The 20,879-nt window shown below is 46.1% G+C and overlaps 1 protein-coding gene across 6 annotated transcripts in view; it reads right to left on the bottom strand.

Annotated features, from left to right (window-relative positions):
* Positions 1-150: 150 nt before the first annotated feature.
* Positions 151-20,879, bottom strand: part of LOC118504791 (dual specificity protein phosphatase Mpk3) — a 30,155-nt gene continuing 9,426 nt past the window's right edge. For all 6 annotated transcript variants that reach the window (XM_036039761.1, XM_036039760.1, XM_036039762.1 and 3 more), the window contains exons 3-6: positions 6,686-6,794; positions 3,797-3,992; positions 3,583-3,724; positions 151-3,515 (exon numbers count right to left, since the gene is read on the bottom strand). In XM_036039761.1, the coding sequence (XP_035895654.1) occupies positions 2,830-3,515; positions 3,583-3,724; positions 3,797-3,992; positions 6,686-6,794 (1,133 nt within the window). In that variant the 3' untranslated portion in view covers positions 151-2,829. The remainder of the gene's footprint in view (positions 3,516-3,582; positions 3,725-3,796; positions 3,993-6,685; positions 6,795-20,879) is intronic.

Here is a 20,879-nt window from a genome sequence, read left to right as displayed (position 1 = left end):
GAGCAGCTCGAAGTGAGATGAGAGTAACGCTCTCACTGTGTACTCTTACCTGAGCGATTTGCTTCCCAGTTGACAAAATGCGCCCGAACGTAGGCAATCCGTAGTAGAACGATCTTTTCTTAAAGACAACAAAAATGAACACACATGGGCTTTTTTAAGAGTTGTGTTATTATTTTTATTATTAATAGTATTATTATTATTATTATTTTCTTTTGTTTGGCTTTTTGTTTGTTCTTGCGCTTGCTTCTTCTCGTTACTACGTCCTTTTAACCATGGGTGTTTGCTCATCATCCATTTTGCTTTTTTTCTCTCTCTTTCCTTGCATCGTTTGGCTATGCTGCGACGTAAATAGTATTAATGTTACACTTCTTCTCCGTTTGTAAATTTCCTACCACACTCGCCTACCCGTTGGAAATCGACGGTTTATCGTCGCGATTCTTTTGGTAGTAGCGGGATTGGTAAGAGCGATTATACACTGGTGGTGGTGGTGGCACAAATGCACTTTTTTCTAAATTTGTAAGGTTTGTATGTGTTTTGTAAGAGGTTTCCATGCATGCAGTTCTCACACTGTATGCGCCGCGAAAGACACGCGCAACGCAACGGCGTTTGAACCGTGACGGGGGTCGGTTTTCACAATTTTCACAGTCGTTGTTTTCTTGTTTTGTTTACTAATTTTTTGTTTGTCACACTTTTTCTCTCGCAAAGATGGGAGGGAGGAAGAGGAGGAGGAGGAGGAGGAAACAATGGGACTAAGGTTTTGCTGAGTGCGTCTGTTGTGTTTCGGGTTTTCTTCGTTTGCTTTTTTTAAATTGAATTTGTTTCATGACAAACATGATAAAACGGTTACTAAGTTTGGCTTGCGGCTGCGCTTCTCACCTAACGAACTCAAGAGCCTTCTCCTCACGTTTTCCCTTCAAATTGTTTTCCGTACACGATGACACAACAAACACGCACACTAGAGTTGAACAATGATTGAAAAATTCGTCTCAAACTCGGTCGTCCACAGCTTTCGGGGTTCAGTTCCTTTTTGTTTTGTTTTTATGCAAAATTTTTAAGTGGGTTTTTTGTTTTATTGTTTCGAAATAATTTGTAAAGCACTCTTTCCTCTTCCCTTTTTTCCCCAACCCCCCAAGTAGAAGCGACTAATTTTGTAATTTCAAAAAGCAAAGATAAGGACAGTAGCAGCAGTTAGAAAATCTTTGGGACAATTCACGGGGGGAGTCGTTACATAGCAAGGTTGTTAATAAGGCTTTAATAGGGAAAGGGGATGTTAAAGAGACCAAAACAAAAATGGAAACATTCGGAATGCATTGTCCGGCGGCTGCGGCGCTCACAGTTCGTGCGTTGAAAGTTGTGCGATTTCTATTTTTTAACCGCTTGTCGGTTTCATAGTCTTCTTTAAAATCATTTTCCCCAATCGGAAAAGATGCAATTCCTTGCTTGTGTCTTGATCTAAACCTCTAGCCTAAACTATCTCGCCGCGTCTCTGCAAATCCATCTCCTTAGCCGGCAAATCCTAATCTCAATAAAAATCCATCCAACAAACAGTGACAACAGTTAATTACTTCCGCTCACTTCACTCTCTTCCTTACATTCAATCAATTCTTCCTTTAGCTTGTGTGCCTCTGCCGGCCCCTTTTTTTGTCCTCCCTTTGCAAGTAAGTAATGAAATGCAAAATTTACACAGTGCCGCGCTATTAAAATGTCATAAAACGTTTAACATTGACGGGGGAAGTGAAGGATGAAGGTGAGGGGGGAGGAGGGGGGGGGGGGCGGATGGAATTGAAGGAAAGGGGCGCTTCGTCGAACAAAACGGTGTCCGAACGGAGGCCCGTAAACAACAACACCTAAACATACAGGCGCCCAGGGAGCTCCTGAAATACACGCATACACACACACATACATACACGCAGGCGTTAAAGTCGCAGTGTGAGTGAGGGAAATAATCATGTTCTGCTGATAGCTACTTAATATAACGACATGTTATAACATAAATATATGTATCTATATAATATTACATGTATATGTACCATTTGCTTTTTAATATATATATATGTACGTGTGTACGATGCAGCAGAGCGCGGTTAGCTCGTCTCTAATTTTCGTTTCCAAGGGTATGTGTGTGTGTGTGTTCCATTCCCTAAAAGCATTCCTAATTATACACGCTAATTATGACCGCAAATGTTGCCATTGTGCATCATCAAGTGAACTTCTCTGTGTGTGTGTGTTTTTCGTCTGCAGACATGCAATACACAACGTGACGACGGATTTTCCTTTTAAATTTCCAGATTCAATCCTTCTCCCTCACAAACAAACATGCCGCAGCAATAGTAGTGGTGGTAGTAGTAGTAGTAGTAGTAGTAGCAGTAGTAGTGACTCAAGCCATTTTCCAATCAAAGTGTGCGCTCTCAAAGTGACAGTTCAGCGTCTTCTGTGGTTCTGCGGTTCCAAGGGTATCAAAGTCTGCTTCGATTGCAGCATGTCTATCTGTATCCTGGAGTCTCAGCAAAGGATCGCACAGAAAGAACAGGAATTCGTACGTCCGTGTGTATGTGCGTATTGAGGGTTCACATCTGCTTTTCTTGCTACAACGCAAACAACGCTGAGACAAACCGAAAAAACAACCCTTCTCTTTTCTGCAGATCAAAAATTCTTCGCTTTAAAACTTTCCACAAACAAGCCGTTCTTCTGTCTGCACGCCTAACCGGCGGCATCGGAGCTGTTGTCCTCAGGGGCGGCAGCAGCAGCAGCAGCAGCAGCAGCATGATCGTCATGGCCGGGGAGGAAGTGGTCCGGCAGTTGGAACCGCCCACCCTCGCCGGCCGTATCTCATTTCGGCGTATTACTGCTCGGCGTCCACCGGTCAAACTCGATACCGGAGTCGGGCGAAATGCCGGTAGTGAACGGTCCGAGCAGATCTATTGCCGCCTGGGTACACTTGCACTCGACCTCCACACACGCACAGTTGTACTTGACGGCGTGCCGCGAATGGACCTGATGCAGCGAGTGCTTCGACTGCAGTGAGTGCTGCGGATGCTGAGCAGGATGCTGATGATGATGGTGGTGATGGTGACGCGACGGTGGCTCTATACCGGCCGATCCCGAACCGGACGATCCTACCGAGCTGGCACTGAACGGAGTGGTAGACACGGAATGTTGGCCACCGCCACTACCCGCGTGGTCGCCTGCAGACGTTCCACCACCAACTCCACCAGCACCCACGGAAGACGATGAACAGGACGAGGCAGCGGAGGAAGAGGAGGCCGAGTAGAGGGCCTGTTTGGCGGATGCCGACTGCGTCGGATCGATGTTGAGCTGCTGCTCGAAGCTGTGCAGCTGCTGCATGAAATGGAAGTTGGGCGAAACGTCCGGTTTGCGTGAACGGACCAGCAGGAAGGCATCGTTCAGCGAGAGGGTCCGGGCGAACATAAGGTAGGCGAGCGTAACCGTCACCGACCGGGACACACCGGCCAGACAGTGGACCAGCACGCCGCACCCATTCGAACGGGCTTCGTCTGTAAGCAAAGACACACATTAGACCAAAGGAAGGTCCTCCGATGCATTCCTGCCACTGCCACTTACCGATGAACTTGATAGCGTCCGGGAAATGGTTCGCTAGGTCTCCTGCCTGCGACCAATGATCGGTGATCGGTATCTGCAAATAGCGTATCTGGCCATCCCGTTCGAACACATTCGGCAAGTCCGGTGTCACGTTCAGAATGTACTGTTGGCCGGGAGAAACGGAAAAATGTTAGCATCGACCGTGCCCTGACTGGCCCGACTTGCTCCCACTTACTTTAATGTTGTACTTTTTCAGCGACTTCAGGTCCTCGCTGTGCGATGAATTGCCGAGGAACAGTCCAGGCAGTATTTCGACCGGTTCGACGCTTACGGCCGACTCGGACAGGTAGTTGGTGCTGCTTTCACAGTCGGACGATTCGGTGCTGCTGCTGCACGCCGAGTCCGAGAATGGGATCGAAATGCGGAGGGATCTGCGAGAGAAAAAGAAGAAAAGAACGGTCAGCATTTGAAGGATGAGAACTTATAAGAGTTATAAACAAAAATCGGTAGTTAATATTGTAGTAAAAGGGATCAGTAATAAAAAACATTACAGCTTGTATATTCTCTTGCTTTCGCCTCTCTCTCTCTCTCTCTCATTCTATCTCTATGCGCTTTCGACGATAGTTTAGCTTGTTCGCCTTAAAGTATGCAATCTAAAATACAGATTTGCCTCTTGTTTCTGCTGCTATCCTTTCGTATAGATTACTTGACAGATTGTTTGGCATCTCTTGCTCTCTTGTTGGCTTATTTATAGCATGAACCCCAAATATGACTCCTTTGCATGGTATTGTTTGGAAGGAATTTGTAACTTGTGCTACCGTGTGACTGTGTGTCTACGAACTTCGAATTAGCGTCGAACTAATGTATAAATTCTAATCCGGCTCGCGTACTCTTTATGTCAGAGCTCGTTTGATTATTTGTTTCGAATGCTATTTATCCATTTTCAGATCCATACCACTTGCGAACATCTGAAGTATGTAGACCCACAGCAACAGACAGCAATCGGTACTACTATACCAACAGGGGGCAGACCGAGAAGCATACATTCAGGCGCAAAGTACGTTTGTGGTTCATTTTGCCTTGTGTTGGGTAGCGGACACTGCGCATTACTACCGTTTAACAGTCACACTAAATCAAGGGTTGCATTTTAAATCCTAAACAATCTAAAAAGATGCACTCTCAAGCGTCCTTCTGCTACAAACACTCCACCACGTCCACACGCCGATCTTCACCTCCTTCTGGGCTCGTCCGAAAATTACCTTCGGCTGGTGCGAAAGCTATACAAACTGCCTGTGCGTACTACGGGAGAGGCGATCGTTCTGAGACATGCCGCCGTTATTGCTGATTCTGTAGGTGCTGCTGCTGCTGCTTCTGCTGCTGTTGGATTTGCTGCTTCTGCTGCCGTTGCTGTGTCTCCATCGTCAAGCGTCACCACCGTACGAGCAAGATTCATGTGTTGTATTCCCAGTGGCGTGTGCAGGTGTATCGTGTTTTATCACCCTCACCGGAGGCAGCTATTATTCGAACAGCTTAACCTTAGTAGCACCACTGTCTAGGACAGCTGCAGGGATATGTAATCGTACCATCACGTGGAATGCGGGTTACGCCGGGGAGCACCGTTTACGCAGGAAAATTTAGGATGTTATATTTTTGGTGTACCGACCGTGTTTTGCTCACCTCCTTGCTAGACACATTTTCATCTTTCTGACGGTTTTAATTCTCTGGGTCACACAACTAGCTTAACCTTAAATTAAACCACTTTAAAACCACTCTGATATGTGTAAACGTTCCATCGAAGCTGTACACCCTTTAAAGACACTGAAGAACACTGCGCTAAGCCATTGTAGACTATGGCTGATTCACCACCGCAGTCCGTGCGTCCCCAGAGGATGAACAACTACATCTGTGCACTGTTTCAACCCGCTCGCGATGGTCACACACGGCCTCTGCAAACAACGTTGCTACAACGGTCTGTCATTAACCTTCCGGTGTGGCAGCCGGCCGAACGTACTCTGACGGACTGGGTCGAAGGAACCGTTGACGACGAGCAGCAGTAGCAAGCAGCAGCAGCAAGCCGAGACGGATCGTAGTAACCAACAACTTGTGCTACTCAATGAATCAGCTCGGCAGAGCGCGTAACAAAGAGTGAGAGCACGCTTGAGAAAGGGAGAGACAGACCGCCATGTAACTGCGCGGTTGTAAATGGTAGACGATGAACCTCCAGGGCGAGTATTGTCGTGGGTTCGGTCTCTCTCTCTCTCGCTCTCTCTCTCGCTTACTCAAAACGCTTCACGTCAACCTACGCAACTCAGCAAAAAAGTAAGGACGAAAGACTTTAGCCTAGTCCTCCTGCTGGTGGTGGTGGCCGAGCGTGCGTGGAGGAGGTAATATAAATATATCCTCTCAACCTGTCAGCCTACTACCGGATCACTTTCTCCGCCTTTTGGCGATGTCTAACTGTCGGCGGCCCTTACTTGGTTGTCCTTTTGTAACATTTTTTTTTGTTGTTGCTGCAACCTCCACAACAATTTAATACCTTGTAGGAAGTGAGAAACACCCCGTGCTAGACTTGAAGAGTCCGAGCGTGAGAGAGGGAGATAGGGGGGGAGAGCGAATATAAAAACAATTTTATCATTCGAAGGTTTCACATTACTTTGATTCTTTGAAAAAGTAGGCGAGATTGCTTGTTTGTTGTTTTCGTCCATTCAACCAAATTAGGCTGCGTGCGTGTTACGGTGCCGTGGTGTGAAGAGATAGTTAATGGGGTGGAAGTGTTGCTACTTTGCTCTACTTTGTTTGTCTATTTTTGTGATTTCTACTCTTTGTCTTTACTTCTAAATATAAACTTCTGCAACTTTTAATCGGTTTTTGGAAATCGGAATGAGTACTTGTCTGTCTAATATTAATGAATGTTATTTATGGAGCTTGGCAGTAAAATGTAAAAGAAAGAAAATATTCTTATAAGTTAACAAAAATCATTCAAAGTACAACACCAGTACAGCCGAAACCATTTTTCCTATCACAGATTACACAATGTAAATCACTGAAGTAACACGCAACTTAAGCGCGCTGCAAAAGAACGGGAAAGAACACCGAATTCTACCGAAATTCCTACATTATTTACCTTAATCCCATCAGTTGCTCCGTTGCGGCACAGGCCGTCTGCAGCTTTGCGTTGATGACTTCATCCTCGCACCACTCCGGAAATGACTGACGAAAGTTTGCATAACCACCTACACGTGGGAACGAAAGCAAAAGAAACAAAAATGGCGTTAGTAGTTGTTGTTGTTGCTGCTGGTTCCGGGCCACAATGTTGGGGGTTTTTCGGGGGAAATGAATTTTGTTCAAGCGCATCGTTGAAATGTGTGCAGGCAAAGCATAGGGCGTCTGGGCAGTGTAGTGTGGGGGCTCCACCACTACACGGCGAACACCCACTTCCGGTAACTGTATTCTATGGCGGTATTTTTGCTTTTCTCATTCAGAATTGTTGGACGTTCTGATGGAAAAGCAATCCTCCCTTTGCTAGAGACCATTACAACTCAATCCAGGGTGTATATAAACGGGCGCGCATGTACTACCGCCACTGCCTTCACATGACGCTGCTGCCCGCTGATGTTGGCTGCGTACGTTTGAGTAGAGACACGGATCTCGCCTACGCTTAACCTCCCGCTCTAACGCTTACATCAACCCCTCTTTATATCCAACCAAATTCATTCATGGCTTCGTTCATTCATCTTTTGCGTTCCCGGCTCGCATGTGACGTCCTTGCTGTGAAGTGGATGGGGTGGCGTGTGGCGTCGAAGAAAGGAATGTAAAAGTTTACTCACCAACCAACCACCCTACTTCCAACTGCGATAATGATTGTACCTACATACAAACATACATACTCACACCAACACTCGCCGCCTCCGAAGCTTACCCTAGCGATTGCTTACTACTCCGAACATAACGACCGGTGTTGTGTGGCGCCTACACAGTCACAAACAGACACACACACACACACACACACACACACACACACATACGTATTACATGTAGGCACGTGTGCGTTTGTGCGTGCTAACGATCAAAACAGAAACCGAAAGTAAGCACCGAAAGCGAGCGTGGGTGAAGAACCTTGCCTTACCGGCAGCGGCAAAGTTCGTCGGAAAAGCAGCGTGGAGCTGAGTGGAGAATATATCTCGGAAGTACGCTCCCCACCCGCAGCTTGGTGTGGGCGTCGAAAGCATTTGCATCGATGGAGATAGTCTCTATATACAGCGGCGCACATTGCGCTACACGTGGCTTCTCCGGAAGGATGGCCACGAGGAGCTGGGATATTGGGCTGGGTGAAATTCTTTATTCTACCCAGAAGTGGCCGGTTCTGACGCCATCGTTCTAGCATCACTAGAGCTGTTGTCCGCGCCACACATAACAGCGACCGATCGATACTAGACGTGTACATAGACGAGAATGAATCATCGTCCAAGCGAAGAGTAAGAGAGACCCAGAATTTACTGTAGATCACGATATCGCATAGAATGTTCTCTCGGTGCTTTCGCTTGCTCTCTCGCGTCTTGTCAAGCGCAATAGAAGCAGGGTTGTACATAGCGTCCGGTGGAAAAAGGGACTCACAACCCCTCCAAGGTTCTCCAAAGTTTCGGTCCAGACCACCGCTTGCCTAGCTGCCTAGAAAACCTCGACCCCGGCACGAATTCTAGAGCGTGGGAGTTCTCGGTTCTTTTCCAGGATACATAACTGTGGTGTGTCGCTCTTATTGTTGAAATATTACATTCAATCTCTGCTTCTGCCGCCCCTTCTCCTAGTAATACGAGGCGGATTCATTGAGTAAACTTATTTTTAGGATCAGATCGCAAGTGGGAAGACGTTCGTCGGCGAACGTCGAACATGGCAAGAGGTTCTTACGCGCGGTGTAATTTGTTTCTATTTTCCTTTTTTTTTCGGTACGGGAAGGATTCCATTCCTTGGCGCTTTCACAATTACGTGCCATTTGCCCGAATGCAAAGGACGACCAAGCGAGTGGGCGAGTTACAGCGAAGCGAAAGCCCGCCCAACGTCCTTTCCGTCTGCGCGAGATGGATTGGTTGGTGGTGATGTCCATGTCTAATTTTAGCAGTTCAAAATAGGGACGCATCGAAGGACGCTACCCGGTTCAGTTTTCTCTTGCCGCGAGTGCACAACGTTCTGTCTGTGTCCTGTGTCCTGTTCAAGCAGCGGCAGCAGCACCCGGACTATGTTTAGCTTTCAATTTTAGATAAGCTGCAGCACCAACAGCCCGCCCGATCTCGGGTCGAACTGGTATGAATGAATCGAAACGTGGCACCTAACGAAGTGACACATAGAGTGGGGATGTCATTTTTCCGATTCCGTGTGCTAAAAATATGCTCTGCAGCAAACACCAAGCAAAGCTTTTTCCCAATCGGCGCCCGATGTTGTTTGCTCTCGAAAGCGGGCGCGAGGTGCTGCAGTGCGAGCTTTGTTATTTTTAATTGGCTTTTTTAATTGAAAACTATACGCTGGTATATGTAGATGCAGGTTTTTATTTGCAGATGAATTTTAAAGAGAAACAACCTGATAGTGCGCAACCGTCTGTTTCCAGCAAATAGTTGGATACAAACCAAAATAGAGACCGAGAACGCTAGTATGAACTTTTGTGGGAAACGATACACAAAAAAGGTCCAAAAAATCATCTAAAGGAATCACAACCTGCTCACTCTACTTCTGAAACACATTGCAATGTTGCCAAAGATTAAACTTCAACCAATGTTCGTGATGCTTGTTAAGGTAACCGCCCAAACAGAGTCCGGCTCGGTTCAGTCCACTCAGCGCTGTGTGATGGAATTTCTGTCATCCCACGCGGCGATTTCCGGCTCAGGTTTCCCTTTTCTAAATCGCACGTCAAGTGCAGACATTTCTGCACGAAAATGCAAAACGTATCGAGCAACCACACCACTCGGCACATCCCACCAGGCCTCCTCCAAAAAAAAGCAACTTTGGTCTAATTATGAACCGATTGGAGTTGGCGAGCGAGCAAAAGAGAGCAGCAAAAGGCGCATACGGAGCAAAGCCAATAGACGTTGTCATGTAGGTAGATGCATTTGTTCCGTGCCCTCGTTATGACCCGGATGAAAGGTGTAGGTGTGCTGGTTGAGCGCAAAAAACAAAATCCCAGCTAAGTAAACGTGGTAGGAGAAGCAGCACAAGCACAAGGCTTCGCACAAAGCGTTGCCTAAGATGAGATCGAAACCGAAAAGCGATTGCTAATTAGGTAAGTTGTTGGGCACGTAACCAGTTCACAATGGAGCGCAGTAATGTCCTTTTAAAATGCGTTGAGACTGTATTTTTGAGGATTCTTTTCTAATTTGTAGAAATTACAAAAGAGGGTTTAGAGAGCTGGTTGGCAGGAATTAGTGTAAAGACGTGACTCATCGATGTTTTTTGAAGAGTTTTTGAGCTTTTTAGGTAGGATCAGCTTTACGACGCGGTTATTTAGCTTTATCATCCAATCTGTTAAAATAGTCACTAACTATCTATCTTTGGCTAAAATCATCATTGACTCTATTTACCGATTATAGCAAGAGCAAGTGAGAATAGGAAGAAAATATTACAATTGTCCTTCAAAGGGTAAGAACTCAACCAAGAAGTATAAACAAGGCGACGACTCATTCAAATTTGACAGTTAGTACATTTCGGACGATTTCCAAGCAAAAACATTAATCACTTACAGACCGGTGTGTATGTTTTCTTGAGAGCAGGAAATTCCAGTTCCACGTCAAACGCTTCTGCCTTTTTGCGTTTTGCGCCTGATAGAATAAGTCCCAGTCCGTGCCTCTGTCCAAGAGCGAGCAGCAACGGTTTACTTCCACTGTTTACACTGGCAAATTCCTTTATTACAGGGCAAACGGTTAGATTGTTTGCCCGGCGGATCCTATCAACTAACCGCAACCCCCGTACAAGACAACGCCACCACCTAATGGAACAAACAAACGAACGAACGAACGAACGAACGTGGACGTGTCTTTTAGTTGTGCAAATTACAACCACCCAGCGCACGGGCATCCCCGACACGGAGCACCGGAAGGGACCGAAGCCCGGAGTACCACGGCGAGACACGGTGGAGAACGGCTCAAGAGCCGGCTGCTTGCTGTCTGCGTGGGTGTCGTTTCATTCATAAGCTTTTTATTGCTCCATTTCTTCTTCGCCGAGTCGGCGAGTCAGTGGCGCGTGCTTTTGCCTCTTTGCCCGGGCGCTTTTTTTTTCTCGTGCTTCCTTTTGTGTTTCTCGTAAAAATGGAGTCCCGCGCTGTGCACCCACACACCCACACACACACGTGTCTCACAGAAACACTTTCGGAACGGTATTTTACTCATCATACGTGTCTCGTGCCGGTGCATGGTGATGGTGGCCTAATGGTGTCGTTGATCTAAAATGGCCTCTTAACGGCTCGCTATATTATTTACTAGCTGGAATAGGTGTCGCTTCATCTCTCTCACGCTCTCCTCTCCCACTTAAGAAAATATGAAACAACCGATAATTTATTTACAATCAATCACCATGAATCATCATCCAGCAGAAGCGAAGGGTGGACATCCTTCAATAATTTGTCACTGATCAGCTATCCGCCTGGAGCACACATACGATCCATCATCAAAAACAGACACACATACAAAAACAGATCAACAAATCGAGTTTCTGGTCCCTAGTATTAGACAAGTGCCACTCATCGAAAATCTCCCGACCCCAAGAGACACCGTCGTGCGCCACATGGCGGTTCATTGAAAAAGATAATTTTTACGCTGCTTTCTCCCTCTCTAACGCTCTGGCTTTCGGAAAGGGAAGTGATGTGGCTGGAGAGGGTCGTACTGGGAGGGGAGGTTAAAACGCCCTTACACAATGTTCCTGCTGGGCAAGCGACTGCCGTTGCGCATGCCCGAACGGAAGGGGCTGCTGCTGCTGGCAAGGCAAAAATTATCGCGTGGGATTCATTCAGAAAATTGTTGTGGATCGATTTCTGCTCGCACTAAAAGGTGCGCACACAAACTGCTTCGGGCGAGGGAGCGGTGAAACTCGTGGGGTGGAGAGTGAGAGCGAGAGAGAGCGAGCGAGGGGGGCTTTTTTTTTGGGAAATGGAATATAGATTACGACATAGAGGCCAGCAGCAGAAGAATAGCGAACAACCAACCCCCCTCTGTACGAAACATCATAACACGAGTGTGTGAATGAAAGGTGGATTTTTTTAAATTCATTTAGAAAATAGGCATGAATAAACGGTGAAAGGAGCGAAAACTATGAATGAATTGGTGCGACTGGTGGTTCTCATCATAAAGCAGATTTTGGGTTCTTATTTCAATTTTAATAGAAAAATCGATCGAGAAGTTCTTGAGAAGTTTGAAACAACGAAACGATCGTTCGATTCCGCACAACCCAGCGAATGAATGGCTACGAAGCAGCACACACCACCTTTAATGGCATTTTGCACATGGTAATTCATAAAAGCATGGTAGTGGTGCTCGTACCGGAACGTAGCGAACACTTTCATCACGCATGGTGTGCCACGCTAAAGGTTAAAGCCGGTGGATACCCGTGGCCGCCGTTCTCGGGCGTCAAACACTATCGCGTGCTGCCCATATCCACTTGGATTAAACAATGTTTTCTTAATGTGCTGTCGGCACGCAAGCGGGCCTCGCTGACGGCGGATGAACACGCGCACCAGACATGACAGATGTAGTTGGAACAATGAAACATTGCCCCACCAGCGCTATCCAACTTTGCTTGATTAAAGAAAGTATAAGGTGGGTTTTTAAAGGGCAAGCCAGTGTGTAATGATTTCTAATCAATTTCACCATTTCATTTCTTACGATAAGGTTAGACTCGGGTAAAGGTGATGTTTTCGAAGAAAAAGCCACTCTTTAAGACAGACGTCGACAGCCAAACATCGGCTGGTCGGAAATCATCGTCCGATAGCAGGAAATAGCATTCCGACACAAGCGAACCGAAACGAAGACAATGAAGGTTCTATGTGCTACACGGCCGCTACCAGCTGCCCTTAAAGGAAACAAAGGCATCCACCATAGTAAAACTAATTTCACACACACACACAAACACACACGACCACGAGCAACGCTGAGCACTAAAAATGCCCTCTAACGTTCTTAAGTGGTTCATTTTCATACATTTTCCTCCACCTTTCCAAGGCGAACAAAGAACGACAGATTCGTCAGAACGGAAAGAATGCGCTCGGGCGTGAAGCGTAAGGCGATGCTTAAGAACGCGTGTAGTTATAGCGTCATTTTTCGGTGGCGAAGCTTGCCTAGAATTACGTCACACGTCCGTGACGTCAGCGCAGCTGTGAAAGCTTCACGCTCGTGGGTTGCGCGAAAATGGAAATTGACATTCGACAAAAGCTTGTCGATATCGATATGCTGGTAAGAGATACTGTGATGGAACCCTTTTTTTGTTGGATGAAACAAATAATAGATGAGACTCTCTCTTAAATTCAATACAATTTAGTACAATCACGTACGCAGCCAGTTGCGTGTTGTGAAGTACCAGGCGTCCGCTTTAAAGTTTTCAAAAAATTATTATCGCCACATGCATTACTTCAGCATCTTGGTGACAACCGCACAGGATTACCCAATCGGTTCTCTTTGCCAGCCTCCAGTACCTTAAAAGACCATTTCCAAAACAATTTAAATCCCAATTGTATGCAGAGGACAGATTTACGGACCTTTTTCCAGCAAACAAAAAAAAATAGCTGAGGCACAAAGCTGATCCCGAGTGCCTTGTACACACGTCCAATTGTCCTCCTACGTGAAAATTGAAATCAAAGAATGGAGCGTATGATCCGTGGCCTGAGGTTTTCTGGTTTAGCCATTCTGGTGGGCAGCAGCTAGCCATTTCTTGTCGCCTTTCTTTCGTTACCCAAGCCCGTCCTCGCAATATTAACCTGTGCCAACGGTCCACATTACAACAAAAAATGTCCACATCACTTCCAGCAGCAGCAAAAATATCGCCACCAGGCTCAGATCTTAATAAGGGAGAGGTCTCCTTCGAGAGAGAGAGTGAAAAAAAATCTTTACCGCTCGGTGTCTGTTGACGCCAGCTCGATTTATTTTGTGATTTTCGGTAAACCGGTGCGTGTGTGTGTGTCACAAGGAAAAGCCGACCTGTGCGTTACCTTAGAAAAAAGTCTCACGACGCCTACACACTCGCCTGCATTTATCGTGGCTCGCCCTACACTCTACTCCCGCCAGGCAGCCAGCCAGCCAGCCAGCCAGTGTCGTAAAGCTCCGGGATGCGTTGGACAGATTGCGGAGGACGTTTCTTTTTCTGTGCCAAAAGCCACCTCCGCAAAAATACCGCCCGAACCTGGCGAGAGGATAATGCTTCCATTTGATTTTTTTTTTTGCTAGCTGCCCGAAGCTCAACGAACAAGGATTTGGAGTGGCGGAAAATAACCACTACCACGCGCACAGCCATACTATACACCGAGCGACCGCAGCTAAGGGCGGGCAGTAGAAGCATCAAAAACAACGCGCCAACCGAACCAGTGCTAAGTGAGCTGATGCGTACGCCCACGCTTTTCAACAACGACGACGACGACGACGGCGTCGGTGGCTCCCACGCAAGCCAGCAAAACAGCCCGCAAACGGCTGTCAGAACCGACGTAAAGGACAACCTACCGGGCGCCTCCACCAAGGTGCAGAATATACTAAGACCGAGGGGGCGAGAGTGAAAGAGAGAGAGAAGGAGAGAGAGGAAAGGGAAAGCACAAGAAGTTTTGGCGTGTTTCTCATCTTCGCCGTCATCATCATGATCATTGCTATCATCGATTTTGGGTAGTTTTCCATCCAATTCCAGCGTGCGCCCACGCGCTCACTTTTCTCGTTGAGTGGAACACACACACACACACACAAAAAGCATGGAAGAGAAAGCGAAAGCACAGATATTTCTCCTCATTGCACACCTGCATCTGTTCCCTTTTCCTCCAGTCCACAGAAGAACAACCCCGCTTTGGGTGTGTAACGCTCGCTCGCTCTCTCTCTTTCTCTCTCACCGCTTTCGTTCTTGTGCTTTGCTCCTAGAATTCGAGCAATTTTTGGAGGACATAATGTGAACTTTATTAGCACAAGCAGATATCGCTCGGTTCGGTGTGGGCACACGGGAACAAAGATTTTCCATTTCCATTGACTGAGAACTCTCCTATACATAGTTTCTAAAGCGAAAAATGCTTCCCGAGCGTAAGTCGCCTTAAAGTATGCAATGCGGTCGACAAAATAATTATCTCGGTAGGATGGAGCTATTTTAAAATTATTAAAACAACTGTGCTGTGCTTGATTGCCAAAAACGAAATCGTGACGACCGAACATTCGATGAACGTATCTGCGCCGAAAGGACGTAGGATGATTCATAACATCGACATCTGGCCGCCCATTTGCGTTGGTGTTATCGGTCTCGTGAAGGTGTAGGTAGTATAGCTCGCCCGCCCGCCCGTCCTATGATCGATTGTGTCTCGTTACATACACGCGGGTGGGGTTTTTGGTGGAAAGTGGGCTGAATTTTCCATTTCAAAGAATTAACGTTACGCCTAAAATTGTGCCATTTTGCAGAGGGAAAAGAGGGGGACAAATGCGTTGTGCGAATACATGAAACCACAAATTTAATTAGAATTGAGCTGAATTGAACCGAAAATGTTACGTTATAATTGAATTTTGTAAAATTTCTCCTTATATCAACATAGAATACAAAAAGGCTGCTCCGATACTGCTTTGCATGGGTTACCTACAATAACCAAACACCTATTTCTGGGTAGTAGCAAAACACGGTACGCCGGCGGCCGAAAAAGAAAGCTCCCGAACAGCAACACACGCCACCCCGCAGCCCGGGGCAGCCCACCACACAGTTTGCAGGAAAAAACGCAAGTTTATCTTCCCGGAATCATGGTGGGTGGGTGGATGGATGGATGGATGAAGCGAATGGAAAATTCCATGCAATCGAAATAGAATCCATGGAAATTGGCAACCGAGAACGTTACGCGCTACCAGGCTCAGCGTACGGCTATTCGCTCGTTTTTATTGTGTGTTCAATCGAATCCACTCACTCACAGGGCAACGGAGGGAACACACGCAACAAACAACAAATCAGCACGCGTCACATCGAGGACATACTTTTTTTTCCTTTAAGATTTCGGGCAAGAGAACGAGCGGTCGATCGAGCGAGCGAGTATGATAATGTCCTTGCCGCGGCCGTGCGTTTGCTCTGTCGTCAAACAGAGGACTGCTTCCGGGAAACAAGGTCAGCAAACCCCTGGGAAACGGGGCTCTGATTTCCATTTTTGAACGACATAATTACAGGGAAAAGGGATATGATTAAGAAAAACGGAACCGGAACCGGGGAGTGATGTTGCTTCATCATCTAATTAAAATTTGCAGAAAGGAGGGAAAAAGGAGGATAAAATGAATATGGCACAAAATTTAGAAAATTAATAAGATGGCAAGATAGAAAAATGATGAAGAGTAATTAAAGTTTTAGACAGAAAAAAATGAATGGTAATTTGAAAAAAAAAACTAGTTCTAATCTTCAGGAAAACGTAGAAAAAAGCAAAAGACAGAGATGAAAGGATGGAATGATAGCAAACAATTGAACTATAAAAATATTTTAAATCAACACAATAAATCATATAAAAATAAGAAACAGAGATGTACAGTAAGAAATAAAAAAATTAATATAGAAAATTAGAAACAAAAAAAGAGACAAACTAGAGCTAAGAAGAAAATAGAGAATAGAAAATAAAGAACTGGTAAATGCAAAAATCAACAAGTAAGTTAAATTATTCAGAGCGAGTGCGCACAAGAAGAACAGAATAAAGGAAAAAGCGATGTGAACAAATTAGAGCTGACAAAGCAATAACACAGGTAGAAATAAAAATTTAAAAACAGACAAAAAAACATAAAAAACACTATGATGCGTTATAAAACAGGGAACAAACAAATTCAAGCAAACAAGAAATAAAGACGAACCAAAGGAACAAACACAATAAGAACGGAAGAACCAAATTGTATAACTAATCATTCTATTCACTCCTGTGTGTGTTTTTTAACTGCTTCTGCTTCTTCACACATCGTCTTGCTTGTCTTGCTGTTGCTTCCGGTTGTACCATACGATTCCCAATTCCCAAACGGCCACTCACGTCGAGCTTGGTTCGTTTTCACAGCCGGAAGTTGGAAATGGAAATTAGAAGACAGCAGAGCCAGCGGAGCAAGGTAAGGGAAAGGTCTCTTATTCTCCGTGTGCGTGTGTGTTTCCGTTGACAACACATGAATGGCCTTCGCGTTTGTGTGCTGGGAATCTGGTCGGGGCGGGGTCAGCGAGAGAGAGTGAGAGAGAGGAGGTGGGGGAAAAGAAATCAAAAGCCAAGAAAAGATGATGACGATGCCGCGCTGCCAGCCAGCCATGGTGATGATGCTGCTGCCGGTTGTGCTGGTGTGGGAATAACTGCCGCAGCGGAAACGCAACCATATGATTTTCTTATTGAATCGTGTTCAGAATGGGGCATGTGTGTTTTACTCCTTCATTGCTGTGTTGGCTCGACGGGGCCATCGTTCGGGGTTCGGCTATCCAATATCGTGTATCACCGACCGTACGGCCTTAACATTGGGAGGCATACTTTGTTTACGGTTGTTTAAAACAAACTAAACAAAACCGTTATAAATCATCGTCGGAATAAAATGTCGACATTGCTTCTCGGGGGAACACAACCCAGAAAGCTGACGGAGGGTTCGGGTGGTGCTGCCTGGGCCGGGCCAGCCGCAAAATTAATTAATCAAACAAAGTGCAAACGCAAAAGGAAATGTTACAAACGCTACGGGCAGGAACGGGCAACTCACTCCGTCTCCGGCCCAACGGAAAGGAATGGCCACAACCACCACCCAGGCGACCGACGATTCGAACTCGGTTGAGCTGGGACCGGATGAATCCAATGAAGCAGAACACACGGGTAGCCGTGTCGGGAATCGTACAGCGAGGGAGAGCGTTGGGACAGTTCATCGTTCATTGGAAGGAACCTCCGCCATTTGACGAAGCCGTAACGATTGCCGCCCAAAAATCTTGCTCCTTCTCTCTGTAAACAATCTCGCACGTTAGCTAGTTTCTTTCTTTCACGTGCGTGTTTTTCTCTTCCTCGACCATTTCCATGCTTCCATGTCAGAAAGCAACCCTTTTTGCTTGAAACACATGGCGCGCACGATATACACGGCGAGATTTGTCGGAACGGATTTGTTGCTGCGCGCAAGCGAAAGCGAGATAAATGACCGACCTTGGAAGAAAAACCTTTCCCCAACCCCTACGTGTGTGTGTGTGGGTGGTAGCACAGGGAAGAAAATTCGTGTGTGCGTGTGTGTTTGAGTGTAAACTTTCACCTCCTGCAGTTGGGGTGTACACATGGCCTCTCCGGCTTGGGGTTCGGTTCCATCTTTCATCGATCGGTGTTCGATGTTCTCTTCAAACCCACAAACACACACACGCTGCACATGATCGCTTGATCGATTGGGTGTCGAGAAGTCGATCAAGCGCCGATCCGACACGTTGAAATCTAATTGTGTAATGCCATATGTACAAACCGAACAAGTAGTGGATAGGAGTCGCTTATTTAAACTAAATTTCTGATCTGATCTTTCCGTTGAGGTCCAGGTTATTAGAAACAACTATCAATAGGGATCTACTATTTATTTGAAGAATTTCAAGAGTTGTTGTGACTATTTGTTAATATTTTAATGTCCTAAAATTCCTTTTTCTTTTTCTTCTTCTTGGCTTGGCTACGGGGAACCAATTAGACGAGATTCGCTTCTTGGTCCAGGCATTTAAAGGTCGATACCATTACCACTCGGCCATCGGATCGTCCCAAAATATGGTCTTTAAAGTTTAAATTGAAGTTATCACAGTCAGAAGATCAAGAACCTAAGCTCCTAGATCTCTCCAACAATTGATCTCTAGAAAAGTCGTCTTCAGGCTCCAGGCTCACAGAAATTTGACTTAACTCCGGTAATACAGAGAAGAGCAAAGAGAAAAAAGTGTGTAATTAAATGCTACAGACTTAAGTTTATGGAATTTAAATCCAGCCACCGTCCTCGCGTTTGCCGAGAACGTGCTAAACACATTCCGACAGTTTTATTCTGTCTCACTAAAACACACACACACACATCGTTGGTGGGTTACAATCAAATCATCACCAACACACAATACCGGATAGTTGATGATAGTTAGAATGAATGGAGAAAAAAAAACCCACTAACACCACCAAAGCCGGCCGTTGTTACATTGATTCTGCTGATTTTGATTTGTGCTGAGAACAAGTATTGTCCATCCTCATGAGAGGGAGCAGGATAGTGACGGATGGAGGGGTGAGAAGGAGCGAGGGAATGGGGTGTTTTCCGTTTATCGAAGGTGATTGTCGCGTTCGCATCCGGTTGATTCTTCTTCCATTCATCGATGACGGTTTTGGCGTCTCACGTCTCGCGCCCCACTATCATGACAACTCCCCACCCCTTCGAAGATGATGTTGATGACGATGCATAGGAAGAGAGAGGTGAAAAGGGGCGAAGGGGGAGAGAGGGAGCTACTATAGCAACGGAACGCGAAGCGGCCAACTATTAAAAAACCTCATTATACACACACACAACGTGAGAGAACGACGCGCCTGCGCGTCATCTTGTTTTATTGAAAAAGCGTGGATGCATGTGTGTTTGTGTTGGTAAAATCCGCGCTTGTTGCCGCGAGGTGACGAAGCATACGAAGAGCGCGTGAGAGCGAAAGAGAGACAGAGAGCCGAAAGAAAAAAAAGTGACAATCCACCGGATGAACCCTAAAGGGCTGCGGCAAGGATGTGGAAGGTTGTGACAGGATGACGGGAAGGTCGTCAAAAAGGGAACGGCGTGAGATAGTGGGGCAGACGGGGATGGCTGATGTATTTCAGTGTGTCGAATTTCATTCATGCTTTTCTCTACCGACACTGTTTCTTCACGCGTGCTCTCGTGCTCTCTCCCTTTCTCACACTCACTCAAACCCATACTCAACACACACACAAATGTCAAATAAAAGCGTTCTTTCTTTCTTCTTCTCTCTTTCTCTCTCACTCGACATCTCTCTCATTCACCCTCGCTGTCGGTCTGTCAACGGCACGATATTCATTCAATATCATCACCATTTTGAAGTTCACATCCGATGAAATCACGTTTTAGGGGTTGTATCGATGATGGTGAAGCGGATTTGTGTGTTTTTTTTCTCTGAATTGTTTCTCGAAGCTAATGTCATCTCACCTACACACAGAGGGTGGTGGTGCACTATAAACGGCAACAAGTGCTTCTGCGAGGGTGTGCAAGATAAGGGTGTGCAGAGGAAGGGTGTCCCACGAGGGGGTGGGGTGAGGCGTCGCTAATCGAATCAATTTTCAAACGAGATCTTGAACGACTGATCTTCGGTGTTTGTTGGTGGTGTGATGGCATTTTGATGATATTGAAAAGTGACACTTGACAGATGTAGTAATGAAGCAATTGACAGTTGAGTTCAGTTCACCGAAATATGATACTTTTGAAACCCAAAGAGAAAGAAAAAAAATTACCATCACCGTCCGTGGATTCGGCGGATGCGAAATGGGACATTAAATCGTTTAAAATTTATTGCTTCCCGCTTTTAATTAGTTAGAAAATCTCTATTTTCACTCCAAACAACGCGATGCGACCAGGCAGGCCACAAACAAACCCCTTTCCGTTTCGAACGGGTAAAGAAAAACAAATCCCAAATCCCTGATTCACCCCGTGCACGAGCAGCAGCAGCAGACGCGCCATGATAAGGAAGTTATAAATAATACCCCAAAAGTCCATTCCCCGATAGAGGACGCACGTTGAGCATGATGATGATGACGATGGGACGGCGACTCTTTGCTTGGAGTCCGAGTCCGAGTCGGGTTCAATCGCGGTACAAAATCTAAACGTCACCTTCCGTCACCACTCAAGAGAGAGCCGAGTGCACGAGGGTTTTCTCGGCTTGTGAAGAGCCACAAACGGCAGCAAACAACGGTCAAACCGATCAGCGATCCCTCGATAAGACGGCATGACGTCAAATGTGTCATTGCTTCTTCGGTGGACCTATTCACGAACGAATTTACCAAATTTACCCCGTCATCGAGATATCGCCCTCAGAAAGCGGCCTGGAAGACGTCATGCTTTCTTATAAACTTAGGTTCTCCATCAGTAGTCAAAACACTTGGCAATAAGAGATCTCTTCCTCTCCCAGAAGCCCTCACACTAATCAATATTTACTAC

The sequence above is a fragment of the Anopheles stephensi genome, chromosome 2 (genome assembly GCF_013141755.1).
Source record: "Anopheles stephensi strain Indian chromosome 2, UCI_ANSTEP_V1.0, whole genome shotgun sequence".
Lineage (NCBI taxonomy): Eukaryota > Metazoa > Arthropoda > Insecta > Diptera > Culicidae > Anopheles > Anopheles stephensi.
Note: the sequence above shows the minus strand (reverse complement) of the source record. Positions and strands in the feature narration are given on the sequence as shown.